The sequence below is a fragment of the Papio anubis genome, chromosome 1 (genome assembly GCF_008728515.1).
Source record: "Papio anubis isolate 15944 chromosome 1, Panubis1.0, whole genome shotgun sequence".
NCBI lineage: Eukaryota > Metazoa > Chordata > Mammalia > Primates > Cercopithecidae > Papio > Papio anubis.
In genome coordinates, this window is record NC_044976.1 from 113,244,382 (window position 1) to 113,261,179 (window position 16,798).

General features: G+C 36.1%; 1 protein-coding gene across 10 annotated transcripts in view; it reads left to right on the plus strand.

The window, feature by feature from the left end:
* The window catches only part of SYCP1 (synaptonemal complex protein 1), a 120,993-nt gene that overhangs the window by 43,940 nt on the left and 60,255 nt on the right, over positions 1 to 16,798 (plus strand). For all 10 annotated transcript variants that reach the window (XR_652292.3, XM_009216030.3, XM_009216035.2 and 7 more), the window contains 2 exons: positions 14,354 to 14,458; positions 15,387 to 15,490. Coding sequence is in view for 9 of the 10 variants with exons in the window: in XM_009216030.3 (XP_009214294.1) it covers positions 14,354 to 14,458; positions 15,387 to 15,490 (209 nt within the window). In the remaining variant the exon portion in view is untranslated. The remainder of the gene's footprint in view (positions 1 to 14,353; positions 14,459 to 15,386; positions 15,491 to 16,798) is intronic.

Consider the following 16,798-nt stretch of genomic DNA (forward strand, 5'->3'; position numbering starts at 1 on the left):
GCAGAAGCTCTTTAGTTTAATTAGATCCCATTTGTCAATTTTGGCTTTTGTTGCCATTGCTTTTGGTGTTTTAGACATGAAGTCCTTGCCCATGCCTATGTCCTGAATAGTATTGCCTAGGTTTTCTTCTAGAGTTTTTATGGTTTTAGGTCTAACATTTACGTCTTTAATCCATCTTGAATTAATTTTGTATAAGGTGTAAGGAAGGGATCCAGTTTCAGCTACATGTGGCTAGCCAGTTTTTCCAGCAACATTTATTTTTTATTTATTTATTTTTTAAATTTTTTTGTTGAGACGGAGTCTTGCTCTGTCGCCCAGGCTGGAGTGCTGTGGCTGGATCTCAGCTCACTGCAAGCTCCGCCTCCCATAGGGAATCCTTTCCCCATTTCTTGTTTTTGTCAGATTTGTCAAAGATCAGATGGTTGTAGATGTGTGGTATTATTTCTTAGGGCTCTCTTTTGTTCCATTGGTCTATATCTCTGTTTTGGTACCAGTACCATGCTGTTTTGGTTACTGTAACCTTGTATAGTTTGAAGTCAGGTAGCGTGATCCTCCAGCTTTGTCCTTTTGGCTTAGGATTGTCTTGGCAATGCAGGCTGTCTTTTGGTTCCATATGAACTTTAAAGTAGTTTTTTGCAATTCTGTGAAGAAGTCATTGGTAGCTTGATGGGGATGGCATTGAATCTATAAATTACCTTGGGCAGTATGGCTGTTTTCATGGTATTGATTCTTCCTATCCATGAGCATGGAATGTTCTTCCATTCATTTGTGTCCTCTTTTATTTCATTGAGCAGTGGTTTGTAGTTCTCCTTGAAGAGATCCTTCACATCCCTTGTAAGTTGGATTCCTAGGTATTTTATTCTCTTTGAAGCAATTGTGAATGGGAGTTCACTCGTGATTTGGCTCTCTGTTTGTTATTTGTGTATAGGAATGCTTGTGATTTTTGCACATTGATTTTGTATCCTGAGACTTTGCTGAAGTTGCTTATCAGCTTAAGGAGATTTTGGGCTGAGACGATGGGCTCGCAGACACTTTGAAGGGTGTGTAGATCAGTTTTTATTTGGTGAAAAGTGAAAGAAGGGAAACAGGGACCGTCAGCAAAGTGAGAGTCCTGCTAGCAAGCTTTCTGCCTCACAGATTGAATCCCCAGTTACCACACAGGAATAGAAGGGGCCAGGCTCCTCTTTCTTGCAAATGGCACGAACTTCCCAAGGCCCCACCCTGTTCTCCCAGTGCACAGACTGGTCGGAGGTTCTCCAGGAAGACCTTTTTACTTGACTGTCTCATTCTCCACTCTAAAGAAGTACATCTAACTGCCATTAGAATAAGGATAAGGATATGGACAAAGACCACTCTTAACTGCTTCCTACTGACAGGGGGTTCTGTTTTGGGAAAACAGCAGTTAAATCTCCCTCAGAGACGTATCTAAGGATTCCTGGCAAAAGGGGCCAATGTCTGAGTTGCATGACCGTTTTGGAGTTTGATGGCCTGAAGGTGAGAAGACACAAACAGGGTTATTAGAAAATATGTATCAAAATGAAATGTGGGGTGGGCAGTAAGGACAGCTCAAAAATCCCAAGGCTTTTTACCAGTTTGCATGGCGAAAGGGGGGCCAAAAGCCTGACTAGTAAGGAAAACTTTTACCTTTTTGCTGGTATGTCAGGCTTCTGGGTTCCCTTCCCCTGAGCCCAATCCTAAGCAGACCAGTTTAAGATTTGAGAAATTAACTTCCCAATTTGGAGGATGCATCTGAGGGGAGTCTCCCATAGTACGGACACACAATTACCTATCAGTGAAGAGAGGAGAGAGGAGGAAAAAGGAAAAAAAAGGTTTCTTTCCAAAGGAGTCCCAGGAATTCAGGATGCATTTGAAAGGGGTGCAGACTGAAGATGAATGGTTATTCATCTAGAAAAAGAGAGCAGGCATCCCTGGTTCCTTTCTCTTCCTAGCAAATGCCTGGGATATATGAGGGAGGGAAAGTGAGGCATTCCTCTTTCTTTCCTCTGTTCTTGCATCCCTGAGTCCTGGCAGCCATGACAGGGTACCACCCATTGGTGTTTTAGTGGCTTTCACTCATGTTAACAGGGGAGCCTAGAGGATGGAAGTATCAGCTCTTACCCACATATGCTATATCTCTCCTGTTGTCAGTAGCCTTTGAATTCCCTAGACCTCATTTATGTCATGAATACTAGCGTAGACTTTATCCATGAAATGAGAAGCTTGGCTTAGTTGGCAGGAATCAGCCACACTCACCTGTACTATGCCTTTTAATTTCCATTATTGTCTGCCTCTGGATCCAGTTTTCTTTCCTAGTGCTTTGACCCAAACCTTGGAATTGAGTTTGGGACCAAAATGTGTCTCAGGGGTGTTGCATGGACTCCTTATTGTAAGCTGAGTGCTAAGGTAACACTGTGGAATTGAGTTTTCCTCCAACAAGGGAGAGAAAAGGATGTCTTGTGACATGCCCAGATAACTGGTGGCTATCATTATGCTTGCTAAGATTTGGGTGCATTGTGCTTGGCTTTGGCTAGCTCCCTTGGTCTTACTTTCCCAAAAAAGAAACCTCCAGGTGATGGGCACCCTATTTATTCCCATCATCTGTCTGGATTTGCAAGATAATTGCTCAGAGCTAGAATATTGATTCAGATTTTTACATTACCCATCCCCCTTTCTTCCTTCTGAACTGCATCTGGAGAATGCTGGTTGGTTCATAGGAACAAGCAGGGTTAGTCTAAAATGTAGGTAAAAACTTAAAAACAACTAATGAATTTAGAATGTAATGACAAATGTATGATAAGTTTTGAAACATAATTTCTCTCTCTCTAATCCTCATTTTTGTTAAAGAAACAAATCATGACAGTACTGAGTTGTTTGCAAAATAGACTTTAGTCTTAAACTTGGGCTGATTTTTTGCATAAAGTACAGGAAGAATAACTGTTTCTACATGGGACTTCTAGATTGACTTTGATGGTACTGTGTTCCACAAGGAATCTCAGACAAGTCCTTTTAAAGCTAAGCCCAGCCATGGGTTTCTATCCTCAAATACCTCTGAGTTGGGTGATCCTCTCCTCCTAAGGTCCCAAGATATACTTGGAACTCCTGGCCTGTTAGAAAGTGACATTCTTTACTGACCACAGGTCAGGAACCCTGTACAGGGGCTGTGCAGACAAGGGTGTGAGGCCAGTTTTTTTCCCAAGGGGCTTTTATTGGCTCTGTGAGTCAAGTTTGACTCCTTAAAGGGAAGCATACCCTTCCAGTCAAAGACTTGGTGAAACAACCAGTTTCTTTAATTGCATCCTGTTGAAAAAGAAAATGGATTCTTATTGCACTGATGCAAAGAACTATATTGCCATAAGTTAAGAATACTCACAGATAGTTTCCAAATTCTAGAGGAACCAGGCAGAGAGAAACAAACATGCTCTAAATTTTGTTCACAAGAGTATAGCTTACTCAATTATTAAAGGCTGTAAATAGTCCAGAATGTTTCCTTTATTCTGAAAAACAAAACAAGTATCAGCAATATGCCAAGAAAAAGTCAAAAAGATTGCTTCAGTTTTCTGAATTCATTCAGTTAGCTCTTGTTTTCCTTGATATTCATGAACATTTTAGCTCTTTGTGAATTCTGTACATTTCCCTTTATTCCTGTGTCATATCTTCAAAGTTATCAGACCTGTATTTGAGAGCACTTGTCAAAGTTCTATAGCTTATTATAAACAATCTTTTGAAAAGAATTAAAACAAGACAACAATTGTGAAAAACGAAATGCCCAGGGTAGTTACAATTAGAAACACAATTGACAAAGAAGTTTGGTATCTCCTTGGTTTACAATAACTTAACCTTAATTGTGATTGATAGCATACTCAGACATTAGAATTTTAGAAATCCCATACAATTTGGGAACATATATTAGTATTATTCACCAAAATATAACCTAAAGAATATTGAACACCATTTTGGCAATCCTATGTAACTAAACATGTCACATAATCCTATTTACCTCTTTTCTGGATACTCCAGAGGCCCTTCTGAAGCATCAGAAAAGTCTGGCGTCAGGAAAGGCAATTTTGAAACTGAGGTTTGATTTTGGGAAGCCTGTTAAATATGTTAGAGGTTTAAAACACTTAATGTTATGAAATAGAATTCCAGATTACATAAATCATTTATTTTGCCAAAATCATGATTCAGAAACTTTTATAACCTGTTACAAATTTTGCTAAAGAACAGATTAGTGCCTTATGAATACCTTCTTGTGCTTTTATTTTAATGCTCAATTTATAGAAAAACCTTATAGTTATAGTACCCTTTTAAATTTAGTCAATATATGCACACACAAGAGTTTTTGCAAGATTAATTTTTACAATCCTTCCACCACTTGTATGAACTTTTATCTACTTTGAAACAATTCTTTAACCCTAGGCAAGAATTTAGATTTTTAATGCCTTCTTATAACCTTTTTTTTTTTTTTTGAGATGGGATTTTGCTCTGTCACCCAGGCTGGAGTGTGGTGGCATGATCTCAGCTCACTGCAACCTCTGTCTCCCAGGTTCAAGCAATTCTCCTGCCTAAGCCTCCCTAGTAGCTGGGATTATAGTCACCCACCACCATGCCTGGCTAAGTTTTGTATTTTTCATAGAGACGGGGTTTTGCCATGTTGTCCAGGCTGGTCTCAATCTCCTGACCACAAGTGATCCACCTCCCTTAGCCTCCCGAAGTGTTGGGATTACAGGCATGAGCCACTGCATGTAGCCTCTTCTAACCTTTAATTAAAAACACATTTTACTGTTCTTACACACCTCACATGTAAATCTATTTCTAGTAGTCTCTATTATATGTCATGGTGGTAACTTTTAGCAATTTTTAACTTCAATGTAAAATCTGGTAAGTTGTTTTGAGTATGTGCTAGGAGCAGCTAAGGTTTGACTCCTTCCTGCCTAATTAAGGGTGTGGCTAGTTCCATATGTCCCCATGCCTTACCAAGTTGAACAGTTCTCAAAACCAAAAAGCAGTTTATAACCTTAAAACACTTAACAAACCTTGCATCTGACCTGCGTAATTTAGTCCACCTATTTATATTTTGATGACATCTGCTTTTTACCAATAATCTTTAAGTCTGTCTTTATTTTACAAAGATTAAAGTTATATGAACTGAAAGGTACTACAGCTTTTATCTTCCCTTTTAAAAATATTTGATGCAAGCACTTATCTTCCTTTAGGCCAATTAATTAGAGCTCTTTTTAGAGACAACACACATACGTAACTACATAGGCAGGCAGAAGAAAACCCCAGGTGTCATAAGATTTTTTCAAATGGGGAGAGGGATCTATCTACTTTTAATTCCTAGGGTTCCATGAGGATAACAGAGGTCTCTCCCCACTCAGATGTACATTAAAAGTGGCAAGGCAAAATCAAGAAAAATAATTCAGTCAACTGAAAAAAACCTTTTTTTCCAGAAAAACAAGGTCCAATAAAAGGAAAACATAAAGGCCTTATAAATAGAACTATAACTTGGATATCCACTTTAATTAAGCTGAGTGCTCCTTAAGAAAATCCTTTTAACTCCATTATTAGCCAACTTTGGTTGGGCCAAGCTGACAATACTTTTGGCTTTCAAACTTTACTAAAGGCTTAGAGAAAGGAAAATCCAAGGCAGTTCATGAAGGGGAAGAGAGTCAGTAAGCAGCAAAAGGTTATGCAGATATGAAACCATAAAGGACTCATTTGCTAAGCTAGGATTGAACCTGGGGCCACCATTGTAAAATGGCAGAGGCTAGAATAAAACATTGCTACGTGGTTACAGGTCTTGCTCTCAAGGACAACAAGATGGAGGCCTGCAGCAAAGTTTGCTGTGGACTATACAGAAAGTCATGCAAAGCACACTAGATTGGTTGCAGCTTAAGACGAACCTCACAAATCCTTTCTCCCAACTAAAACTACAGAAAATATAAATAGTGATCCCCATCATTCCCGGCCCAGCAAAATGTCTTCCAAAAAGAAAAAAAAACTCATTTAAGAGTTACCTGCTGACAAGGTAGAGAAAAGGATGAGACAGCTTAGATGCAGGGCTATGTTAACTGCTGACAGGGTGGAGAAGAGAAAAGGATGCCTGGGGGAAGAACCTATTATTCTTATGCCAGTTTTTCCTCCACTAGGGAGAGAAGCATAATTGCTGTGGGATGGAACTGGACTCCCTGGCTGGGATAGTGGGAGACTCCACGGGCGCTTGGCAGGGAATGCCAGCCAGCCTCGCGGGGCCCTTGGGTCATGCGTCCCAGCCCTGGCAGGGAGGGGAGGGCGGCGGGGAACTGCTGCTCGCCCATCTGTACCAAAAAAAGAAAGAAAAGGCCATGGAAAGGCTGCGTTGGATTGAGGCCGACATTCCGAATCTCAGGAGCAATAGGAGTGGGGGCACAGTTTCCTTTATCCTCAGAAGAAATCCGAAGGAAAAAAGGCTTAGAAGCGAAAGAGAAAAAGGTTTTTTTTTTTTTTTTTTTGGTTTGCATCTCACTAACCCTTTCTCAAGCCTTATGTTTTGCAAACAGTATGTTGTAGGAAAAAACCGGGTTCTTGTCACAGGATCAGGAAAGATTAGGCTTGCAGACACTTTGAAGGGTGAGTAGGGCAGGGTTTATTGGGTGAAAAGGACAAAAAGGCCCACAGGGACGCTCAGCAAAGACAGTCCTGCTATCAGGCTTTCTGTATCACAGATTGAATTCCTGGTTACCACATAAGAGCAGAAGGGGTCAAGCTCATCCCCCCTGCAAACGGCATGAACTTCCTAAGGCCCTGCCCTGTCCTTCCAGTAAGCAGGCTGGTCGGAGGTTCTCCAGGGTGCTCTTTTTACTTGGCTGTCTCATTATATATGAACACCAATTAATATCTGGATTCTCAGGATCAGAATGTCTTGATTGGTGTGCAGCTCTTTACTTGCTAGCTATATGACCAAGAGCAATTTAAACTCTTGATGCCTCAGTTTTTCCATCTATGAAACGGAGAAAATAATTGTACATATTTCATAGGGTGATTGTGAGGAATAAATGCAATAATTCATTTACTCATTTAACAAACATTTGTTGAGTTTTTCAGCTGGGCATGGTGGCTCACACCTGTAATGTCAGCACTTTGGGGGGCTGAGGTGAGCAGATCACTTGAGACCAGGAGTTTGAGATTGGCCTAGACAGTATGGCAAAACCCTGTCTCTACTAAAAATACAAAAATTAGCTGGGCGTGGTGGCGGTGTGTCTGCAATCCCAGCTACTCGGGAGGCTGAGACATGAGAATTGCTTGAGCCTGGGAGGTGGAGGTTGCAGTGAGCCGAGATCAAGCCACTGCACTCCAGCCTGGGCAACAGAGTGGACCCTGTCTGAAAAACAAAAACAAACATTTGTTGAGTTTTATTTATGCTAAAACTCTGGGGATACAGTGGGGAGCAAATGGATGCATATACTGCCTTCATGGAATGACAGTGATCAAATAGTCACACTTAAATTCAGTCACTCATTGAAATGTAACATTACAATGGTGACAAAGGCATTAAGGAATTAGTTCATAGTATGATGAGGCCTATGATAAAAGGATTTGAAGTAGTTAGATTAGAATAGGCTTTTTTGAAGAAGGAAGGATTGAACTGAATTCTGGAGAAAAAATACAGCATATCAGATAGAGGAAACATGCTAAGATTTTTTTTCATGGGAGGGAGCATGGTGAGTACATGATGAAGTGAAAGATGCTGCTGGAGAGTTAGGAGCCTTACAATTCATGGCCTTGTAAATCATATCAAAGAAATTTTGTATTTAACCCAAGAGGAATGGGAGACTTACAATTTATGGCCTTGTAAATCATATCAAAGGAATTTTGTATTTATCCTAAGAGGAATGGGACACTCTAGATAATTTTAGCAGGGAGTGACTTGATCAGGTTTGCATTTCAAAAAGCACATTTGGCCTGAAGGAGAAAAGTATATTAAGGTAGAACAGTTAAGAGTAGACAATCACAGTAGCCAGAGGAGAGATGATGGTGGCTTCCTCTGGGAGGTGGTAGTAGTAGTAAGAAAAAGTGATGTAGGATGACATTACCACTTGTTAAAAATACTCTCCTTTCTCCATTGAATTGCTTTTGCACATTTATTAAAAAAATCAACTGGCCGTGTTTGCATGGGTCTATTTCTGGGCTCTCTTATATTGTCTTGGTGTATTTGTCTATTCATTTGCCAATATTGCAGTGTCTTGATTACTGTAGATTTAATACTAAGTCTTAGAATTGGGTAATGTGATTCCTCCAACGTTATTGTTCATTTTCAAAATTGTTTTAACTATTCTAGTTCCTTTACGTTTCCATATAAATTTTAGAATTAGCTTTTCTTTTTTTCTTTTTTTTTTTTTGAGATGGATTCTCACTCTGTTGCCCAGGCTGGAGTGTAGTGGCATGATCTCAGCTGACTGCAAGCTCCGCCTCCTGGGTTCATGCCATTCTCCTGCCTCAGCCTCCCGAGCAGCTGGGACTACAGGCACCCACTACTACGCCCGGCTAATTTTTTGTATTTGTAGTAGAGATGGGGTTTCACTGTGTTAGCCAGGATGGTCTCTATTTCCTGACCTCGTGATCTGCCTGCCTTGGCCTCCCAAAGTGCTGGGATTACAGGCCTGAGCCACCACACCCAGCCTAGAATTAGCTTTTCTATACCTTAAAAAACACTCGCTGAAATTGTTGTTGGAATCGTGTGAAATATATAGATTAATTTGGGTTGAACTGACGTCATTAGTATGTTGAGTACATGAACATAGTATCTGTTTCTATTTATATAGATTTTCTTTATAATAATTTATTTCATTAGCATTTTGCAGTTTTCAGCATACAGTACTGTAAATGTTATATTAGGTTTATACCTAAGTATTTCTCTTTTTGCAGGTATTTTAAATAACTACCAAATAGGCATTTGATTTCTTTTCCTTGCCTTATTGCTTGGGCTCAGACTTCCAGTATGCTGAATAACAGTGGTGAGCTTGTAAATCTTTGATATCCTGATCTTAAGAGAAAAACATTCAGTGTTTTACCATTAAGTTATGATGTTACTTGCAGGTTTTTTGTAGAAAGTTCCCTTGTATTTCTAGTTCACTGAAAGTTTTTATTATGAATTGATGTTGAATTGTGTCAAATGCTTTTTCTGTGTCAGTTTATATGATCATGTGGTTTTTCTTCTTCAGACCATTAATGTGGTGTAGACATTTATTTACCAATATTGAATGAGCCTTGCATTTCCAGGATAAACCCCATTTGGTGTTGAGTATTGTACTTTTTTCTATATTACTGAATTTTATTTGTTAATATTTTGCCGAGGATTCTTATATTTGAGTTCATAAGATATATTGGTCTATAGATATCTTTTGTTTTGCTCTCTATGTCTGGTTTTGGAGACAAAGTAATGCTGGCTTTATAAAATGAACTGAGAAGCTGTTTCACAGAGGCAGGTCTTTGCAAACTCCCAAAGTTCAAAGAAGCTTAGAGGCTGAAGAAAGAAGCTTACAAATCCAGTTTATTGGAAAAGTTTAATAGGGACTTACAAATAGAAGCCATGTGTGTCTCAAGTGGGGGCAAGACAAGATGATGAACCCCTGCATCATTATCCCCCAGACCCAAGGATTATATACCTTAGAGGAGGGGCACACGTGCATCAGAGGCAATACTAGGAATATGCCCTAAGGGCAGAATTTACTGGAAGTACCTTCTTGTACACAAGGAACAATAGATAAACTGGAAATCTTAGAGGCCTTTCTGGAACAGGTGTTAAGCAGAAGCCAACGTGGTAGATTAGCTTCCAAAATAGAGTTGTTTTAGGCTCCATAGAAGCTTTTGTTTCTTTCTGTTTTCTGGAAGAGACTGTGTAGAATTGTTATAATTTCTTCTTTAAGTGTTTAGTAGAATTCTCTAGTGAAACCACTTGGGCCTGGAGATTTCTTTTTGGCAAGGTCTTCAGTATGGATTTATTTTTCTTTATTGTTATAGAACTATGCAGGTTACCTGTTTAATCTTGAATGATTTTGGTAGTTTTTGGTTTTAAAGGAATTAGTCCATTTCACCCAAGTTGTCAAATTTCTGTACATAGAATTTTTTGTAGCTTTTCCTGTTATCCTTTTTAATATTTGTACGGTCTGCAGGATTACCTTCTTTTTGTTACTGATATTGGGTGTTGTGTCATTTCTCTTTTTTGTCTTTTTTTTTTTTTTTGGAGATAGAGTCTTGTTCTGTCGCCCAGGTTGGAGTGCAGTGGCATGATCTAGGCTCACTGCAGCCTACACCTCCTGGGTTCAAGTGATTCTCCTGCTTCAGCCTCCTGAGTAGCTGGGATTACAGGCATGCACCACCACACCGTACTAATTTTTTGTATTTTTAGTAGAGGTGGGATTTCACCATATTGGCCAGGCTGATCTTGAACTCCTGACCTCAAGTGATGCACCCGCCTTGACCTCCCAAAGAGCTGGGATTACAAGTGTGAGCCACCGTGCCCGGCCCCTTTTTTGTTAGTCTTGATAGAGGTTTCTTAATTTTATAGATCTTTTCAAATAATTAGTTTATATTTCATTGATTCTTTCTATTGTTTTTCTGTTTTCAATCTCATTGTTTTCTGCTCATGTCTTTATTATTTCCTTTCTTCTGCTGCTTTGAGTTTATTTTACTCTCTTTCTAGATTCCTAAGGTGGAAGTTTAGATTGTTTTGAGATCTTTCTTTTCTGTAAGCATTTGCATGCTATAAATTTCCTCTAGTCACCTTTTCAGCTGTATTTCACAAATTTTTATATGTTGTATTCTCATTTAGGTTAAAATATTTTTAAATTTCTCTTGAGGATTTTCCTTTGATCCCATGTAGAAGTTTGTTGTTTAATTTCCATGTATTTGGAGAATTTCCTGTTATTTTTTGTTATTCTTTCCTAGTTTAACTTTGTTATGGTCAGAGAATGTACTTTAAAAAAAATTTATTAAGGTTTGTTTTATATATCAGGATATGATATATCTTAGTGAATGTTCCATGTGCACTGAAAATAATATGTATTCTGCTATTGTTAGGTAGAGTGTTCTATAATTGTCAAATAGGTTCAGTTGGCTGATGGTGTTGTACAAATATATGTTTTTAATTGAATTTTTGGGTCTAATTCTATTATTTATTGAGAGAAGAGTGTTAAAACTAGTACAATTTTGGAATTGTTTATCTCTTTAATTCTATCAGTGATTGCTTCATGTGTTTTGAACTTCTGCTATAAATTTCACATTTGTATATAACTGCCATATCTTCTTGATGAATTGACCATTTGATTATAATTAAATGCCCTCTATTTCTGATAATACTTTTTTGTTTTAAAGTCTATTTTAACATATTATTATAGCCACTCCATGTTTCTTATGCTTGTTGTTTGCATGGTGTATCTTTAACCTACATTTGACTTTATATTTGTACATATGTGCTTATATGTAGCCTGCATGTAATTGGGTCTTCCTTCTTTATGCCCTTCGACAATCACTGCTAATTGGAGAATTTAGGCCATAGATACCTTTAAAAATTGCTGTTTAAGTGTTGATGTGGCTAGATTAGATTTACCATTTAAAAGTTGTTTTCTGTTTGCTCCTTTCATTTTGTTCCTCTTTTAAACTCTCTGCCTTCTTTTGGGTTATTTGAATATTTTTTGGTATTCCATTTTAATGTATCTACTGGTATTTTATCTATACTTCTCTACATTTATTTTTGTAGCTATTCTAGGGATTACAATGTGTATCCATTACCTTGTCTATATTGAGTTAATATTGTACCACTTCATGTTGAATGTTGAAACTTTTTGACTATGTCCTTTTCCCACTTTGTCCTTTGTGCCAGAGTTGTCATATATATTACACCTACATGCATTTACATCTTCATAAGACAGCTATAATTTTTGCTTTAGTAGTCATATGTTTTTTTAAATAACTTGAGGAAAAATGATCTTTTATATTTACTCCAATATTTACCAGTTGTGATATTCTTTATTTTTTCCTGAAGATCCACATTTACCTCTAATATTGTTCTCCTTCAGCCTGAAGAACTTCCTTTAGTATTTCTTGTAGTGCAGTTTTGCTGCTGACAAATTTTCTTAGTTTTTCTTTTTGAATATATTATATATTTACTCTTCATTCTGAAAGGATTTTATTTTATTTTTTAGGTATAGGATTGTGGGTTGACAGTTTTGTTTCTTTCAGCACCTTAAAGATGATGTCTTATTGTCTTGGGTCCTCCATGTTTTCTAATGAAAGACCACATACTTTCAAGATTTTCTCCTTAACTTTGATTTTTCAGCAGTATGTAAGTGAAATTGAATTATTATATTTGAGTTTCACTGCACTTCATAAATCTGTAAATTTTTAACTTTCTTCAAATATGGGAAGTTTTGGCCATTTAAATATTTTTCTGCCCGATTTTTGCTGTCTTCTCCTTTTAAGATTACAATTATACATTGATTTGATCTTTTTATATTGTTCCATGGGTTCCTGAGGTGCTATTCATTTTATTTCAGTATTTTTCCTCTCTGTTCTTCAGAGTATCATTTCTGTTGTTCTGATAGTCAGATTCACTGTCTCTTTCCTTGTAATCTCCATTATGCTCCTATGAGCATCCAATGAATTTTTTTTACCAGTTCTAAAATTTCCATTTTTCTTATTTTCTATTTCTTTCCTTAGATGTACTATCTTTTTATTCATTTTAAGAGTATTTCCTATACCTGATTGAGCATACTTGAATTAGCTGCATTAAAGTTCTCATCTGATAAAGTTCTCACATCTTGATTATACTGGGGTTAGTATATATTTGTTGCCTTTTCCCTTGAGAATGTTGACATTTTACCAGTTCTTTGTATGTTGAATAATTTTGGATTATATTCAGGATATTGTGAAGGCGATATTATGTAGATTCTATTATATTCTTCTGAATAATGTAAATGTTTTTGTTTTATCTATCTTTATTTTTGCTAGATTCAAAAATAAACTTTATCTCACCTTCTATGAATGGTGCTTCAAATCTTAATTCTCTAAGCCTTTGGTGTACTTCTTTTGACTCTGTATATGAATGTATGCTTCATGGGTTGTTTTTAAATCTGTGTAGTATTCATACATGGAATCAGGAGATTACTTTCGGTGGTTCTTTGTTCTGTATGATTTCTCCTTTATATTCTGGCAGCTGGTCATGGTTCCCAGGGCTCCTTTCCCTGGTTCTACCAGGTTCCTCTAGCAAGAGAGATGGTGGGATTTCTATTGTAGTTTAAGCTGCCTATACCACACTGCTTAGCAGTGACATTTCACCATTGGGACAAAGCTACCAAAAACTGACAAACTCACTCCGCTTCAGCCACTTGTGTTAATTTTTCTTTTTTCACTTGTTAAAATCCTTAGGTTATCTCTCTGTCTCTCTCTCTCTCTCCCCCTCCCTCCTTCTTTCCCTCTCTTTCTCCCTTGCCATCTACACACACACACACACATTTATATGTATTTATTTATTTTGTCCAGAGTTTATAGAAGTTTTCAGTGGGAGAGTTGGTCTTTGGGCATGAGATTATAGTGACATACTAAAAGCTAAAAGACTGCTTCTATTTTTTGATCTGTCAAATTGAGACACAAAAATCTGACTTCCATAGGGTAGTGTAAAGAATGAAAATATATTTTAAGCATCTAGTGAGGGCTGGTCATATAGAAGTCATTTGAAAGCGTGAAACCATGGTTATTGTTATCAGTCTGTCTCCACAGCCCTTGACATAATTTAAACACTTGTCATCTTGCATTTGTTTTGGCACAGTAGTCTCATTACTGGCTTTCTTGTTTTTAGGTTCACCCTACTTAAGCTTTCTTGTGCACTGTTGCTAGTGTTATCTTTTAAAATTACAAATATGATGATGTTATATTGTTACAGTAAAATTTATGATGATTCCACATTGTCTATAGATAAAATTCGAACTCCTTAACTACAATTAGTAGTTTTTATAATTAATAATATAGGACCTTTTATTGTGAGGCCTTTTATAAAATTGTTGTGATGTTGTGCTTGGGAAGACAAAGTAAAAAGTGAGTTCATAAATATATGCTGTGTTGGATAGTAGAAGGAATGATGAGAAATTAATCATCTGTAACTAAAGAATTAATTATTGTGTTCCAGGGCTGTGTCTATTGAATTGTCTGTCATCATGTTTAGTCTTTGAATTTACTTAATATTGACTAATTTTCTTTTTTTAAAGAATTTTAGCCAGGGGGAAGCTCATAGATCTTTCCATAGCTCCATTTGGCCAGTTTGATTACTTTGAATATGTGTATGGTTTGGTACTCCTGATTTGTTAATGTTTATAAATAGGGAGAAAAGGAAAAGCTTTTATATGAAAATAAACAATTTGAGAAGATTGCTGAAGAATTAAAAGGAAAAGAACAAGAACTAATTGGTCTTCTCCAAGCCAGAGAGGTTTGTTTAAGGAAACATTTTTATTTTAAATATTTTGTTAGTAGAATATAGATTTAAGTATTTGTTTTGTTAAAGATTTCTTCACAAAATTCCTTTCAAAGCATTTGTTATTACATTAACATGTTTACGATTGATTTAAAACACATCTAGACAACCTCCACATTATAATGTGAGAAAGACCAACATTTAAAAGATCAATATGATGCATTATGGTTTATAATAGTTATATTTCTTGATGTCTTGAGTATTTTTTCTTTTGAGACAGAGTCTCACTATGTTGCCCAGGCTAGAGTGAAGTAGCTAATTCAAATGCACAGTAATTGCACACTAGCTTTGAACCCTGTGCTTCCTGGAACATCCCCTCAAGTAGCTAGGATTATAGGGGCACACCACCATGCCTAGCCAAGTATTTCTTAATTGGTACATTTAAAATTTAGCCTTCATTAAGTTAGGTTCTTAGTTTATAGTACTTTTTATAGTGCTCATGTTAGTTTTAGAATTTGTATTTTAAAGTATGTTTCTAGTCCATGACAGAATTACACCTTGTCTTTTTGTAATAATAACATTTTAGTTTTTTAAGATACTACCTGATTTCATCAATTAATATATTTCTCCTTGATAATGTAAAATTTTAATTGAAATTAATTAGTTGGCAGAGTGATAAGAATATTTTATAACATGTAACTATTTTTCTGGTTGAATTTTACAATATCAAGATAGAATTTACTTACTTTGAATATGTCATTGTTCATTGTTTTAAAATTATAGTGATTATAGTAATTATTCACTTTAAATTTACTCATTTAAAATATTTGACATAACCTGCCCAATTTTTGCCAAATATATGATTTAATTACTCAGTGAATATACCTTTCAAATGAGAAAATTGGAAAAACACTTGCTATAGTTATATATGTTTATTTTGCAGAAAGAAGTACATGATTTGGAAATACAGTTAACTACCGTTACCACAAGTGAACAGTATTATTCAAAAGAGGTTAAAGATCTGAAAACTGAGCTTGAAAATGAGAAGTATGTTTTCCATTTATCTAAGCATAGCTTATGTATTCAATTCCTAAGCTTTCTGGTGATAAATAATAATTTAATTATGTTTAATATTTATTTGAATGTATTTGAAATTATATTTTTATTCTTAAGGATCTAAATAATGTGCTAATTTCATTGCTAAGGAAAGTACATATCACTGACATGAAAAAGAGTACACCGCAAAGTTTAGAAATACTTTACATCAATGTGCTCCTTTTCTTAGAGGTATTTAGTTCCTCATAAAAATAATCATTTTCAGTTCTAACTAGTTGTTTTGCTAAATTATTTTATAGGTTTTTGTTGATAAAGTGTCAAAATAAAAATTTATTTCTTACATTATCCAAATAAAATATTGAATTGGATGATTTTACCTACGCAGTAAGTTTAATTTGGAGAAAAAGCGGGGGAAATTATTATTGTATTATTACTCAGAGAAAAGTAAATTCAAGTAGCCAGTCTAGTGGTGGTGAGCATGATTTTCCCCTTTTGGTGGCTTCTCAGTGCTAGATTAAATAAGAGAAGTAAACAGTTTATGCAGCATCCTCTCCCTTCCTTTTTATCTAATTCTCTATTTCTAGTACCTTTTCAATAGTACTTTTTTAAGGGCCCTAGGTAAAACTCATCTATGAACTAATGTCCCTTTTAATGAATGGACTGGTTAGTTATTTGTATTTTAATGTACATTTGTTATCTTTAGTATATTTGCTTTTCAACTTTTCATGGCTTAGTGAAACGCTTTATCTCCTCTTTGATGAATTTCCAGTATCGTTAAATAGAAATAGATAATAGATGCTCCTAAAATCACTCTGTAGAGCCACATACTCCTCTGCCTTCATTTAAAATTGGTATTGGATGTAACCAATACAGCAATAATCTCTCTTCCAAGGTAGAACATTTGAAATCTTTTAAGAGCAAATTAGGTGTTGTGCACAAAAGTTAAACTTAGTTTTTTTTTTTTTTTAATGAAAATGTCTTAATTAAACACAGGTCATGCCTCATGTACTACTTTAATCAAGTTATAGGAAATTTGAAATAACTTCTAAGAGACAGTCTAATGGAGAGGAAAAAATTATTGAAAAAAATAATGTACTTTTCAAAATTTGTGGAAAGTATGAAAGGATGAGCATACAGGGAACATGCAAGGAAATACATTGTGTGACATTTGAAAATTTAGTAAAGAAAAATTTCAAAAATATATAAATTAGAGGGAATAATGTAATGATCAACCTATCACCCGGCTTCAGGAATTATAAAACAATAGTCAATTTTGTTTCATGTTTTTCCCCCAGTCCA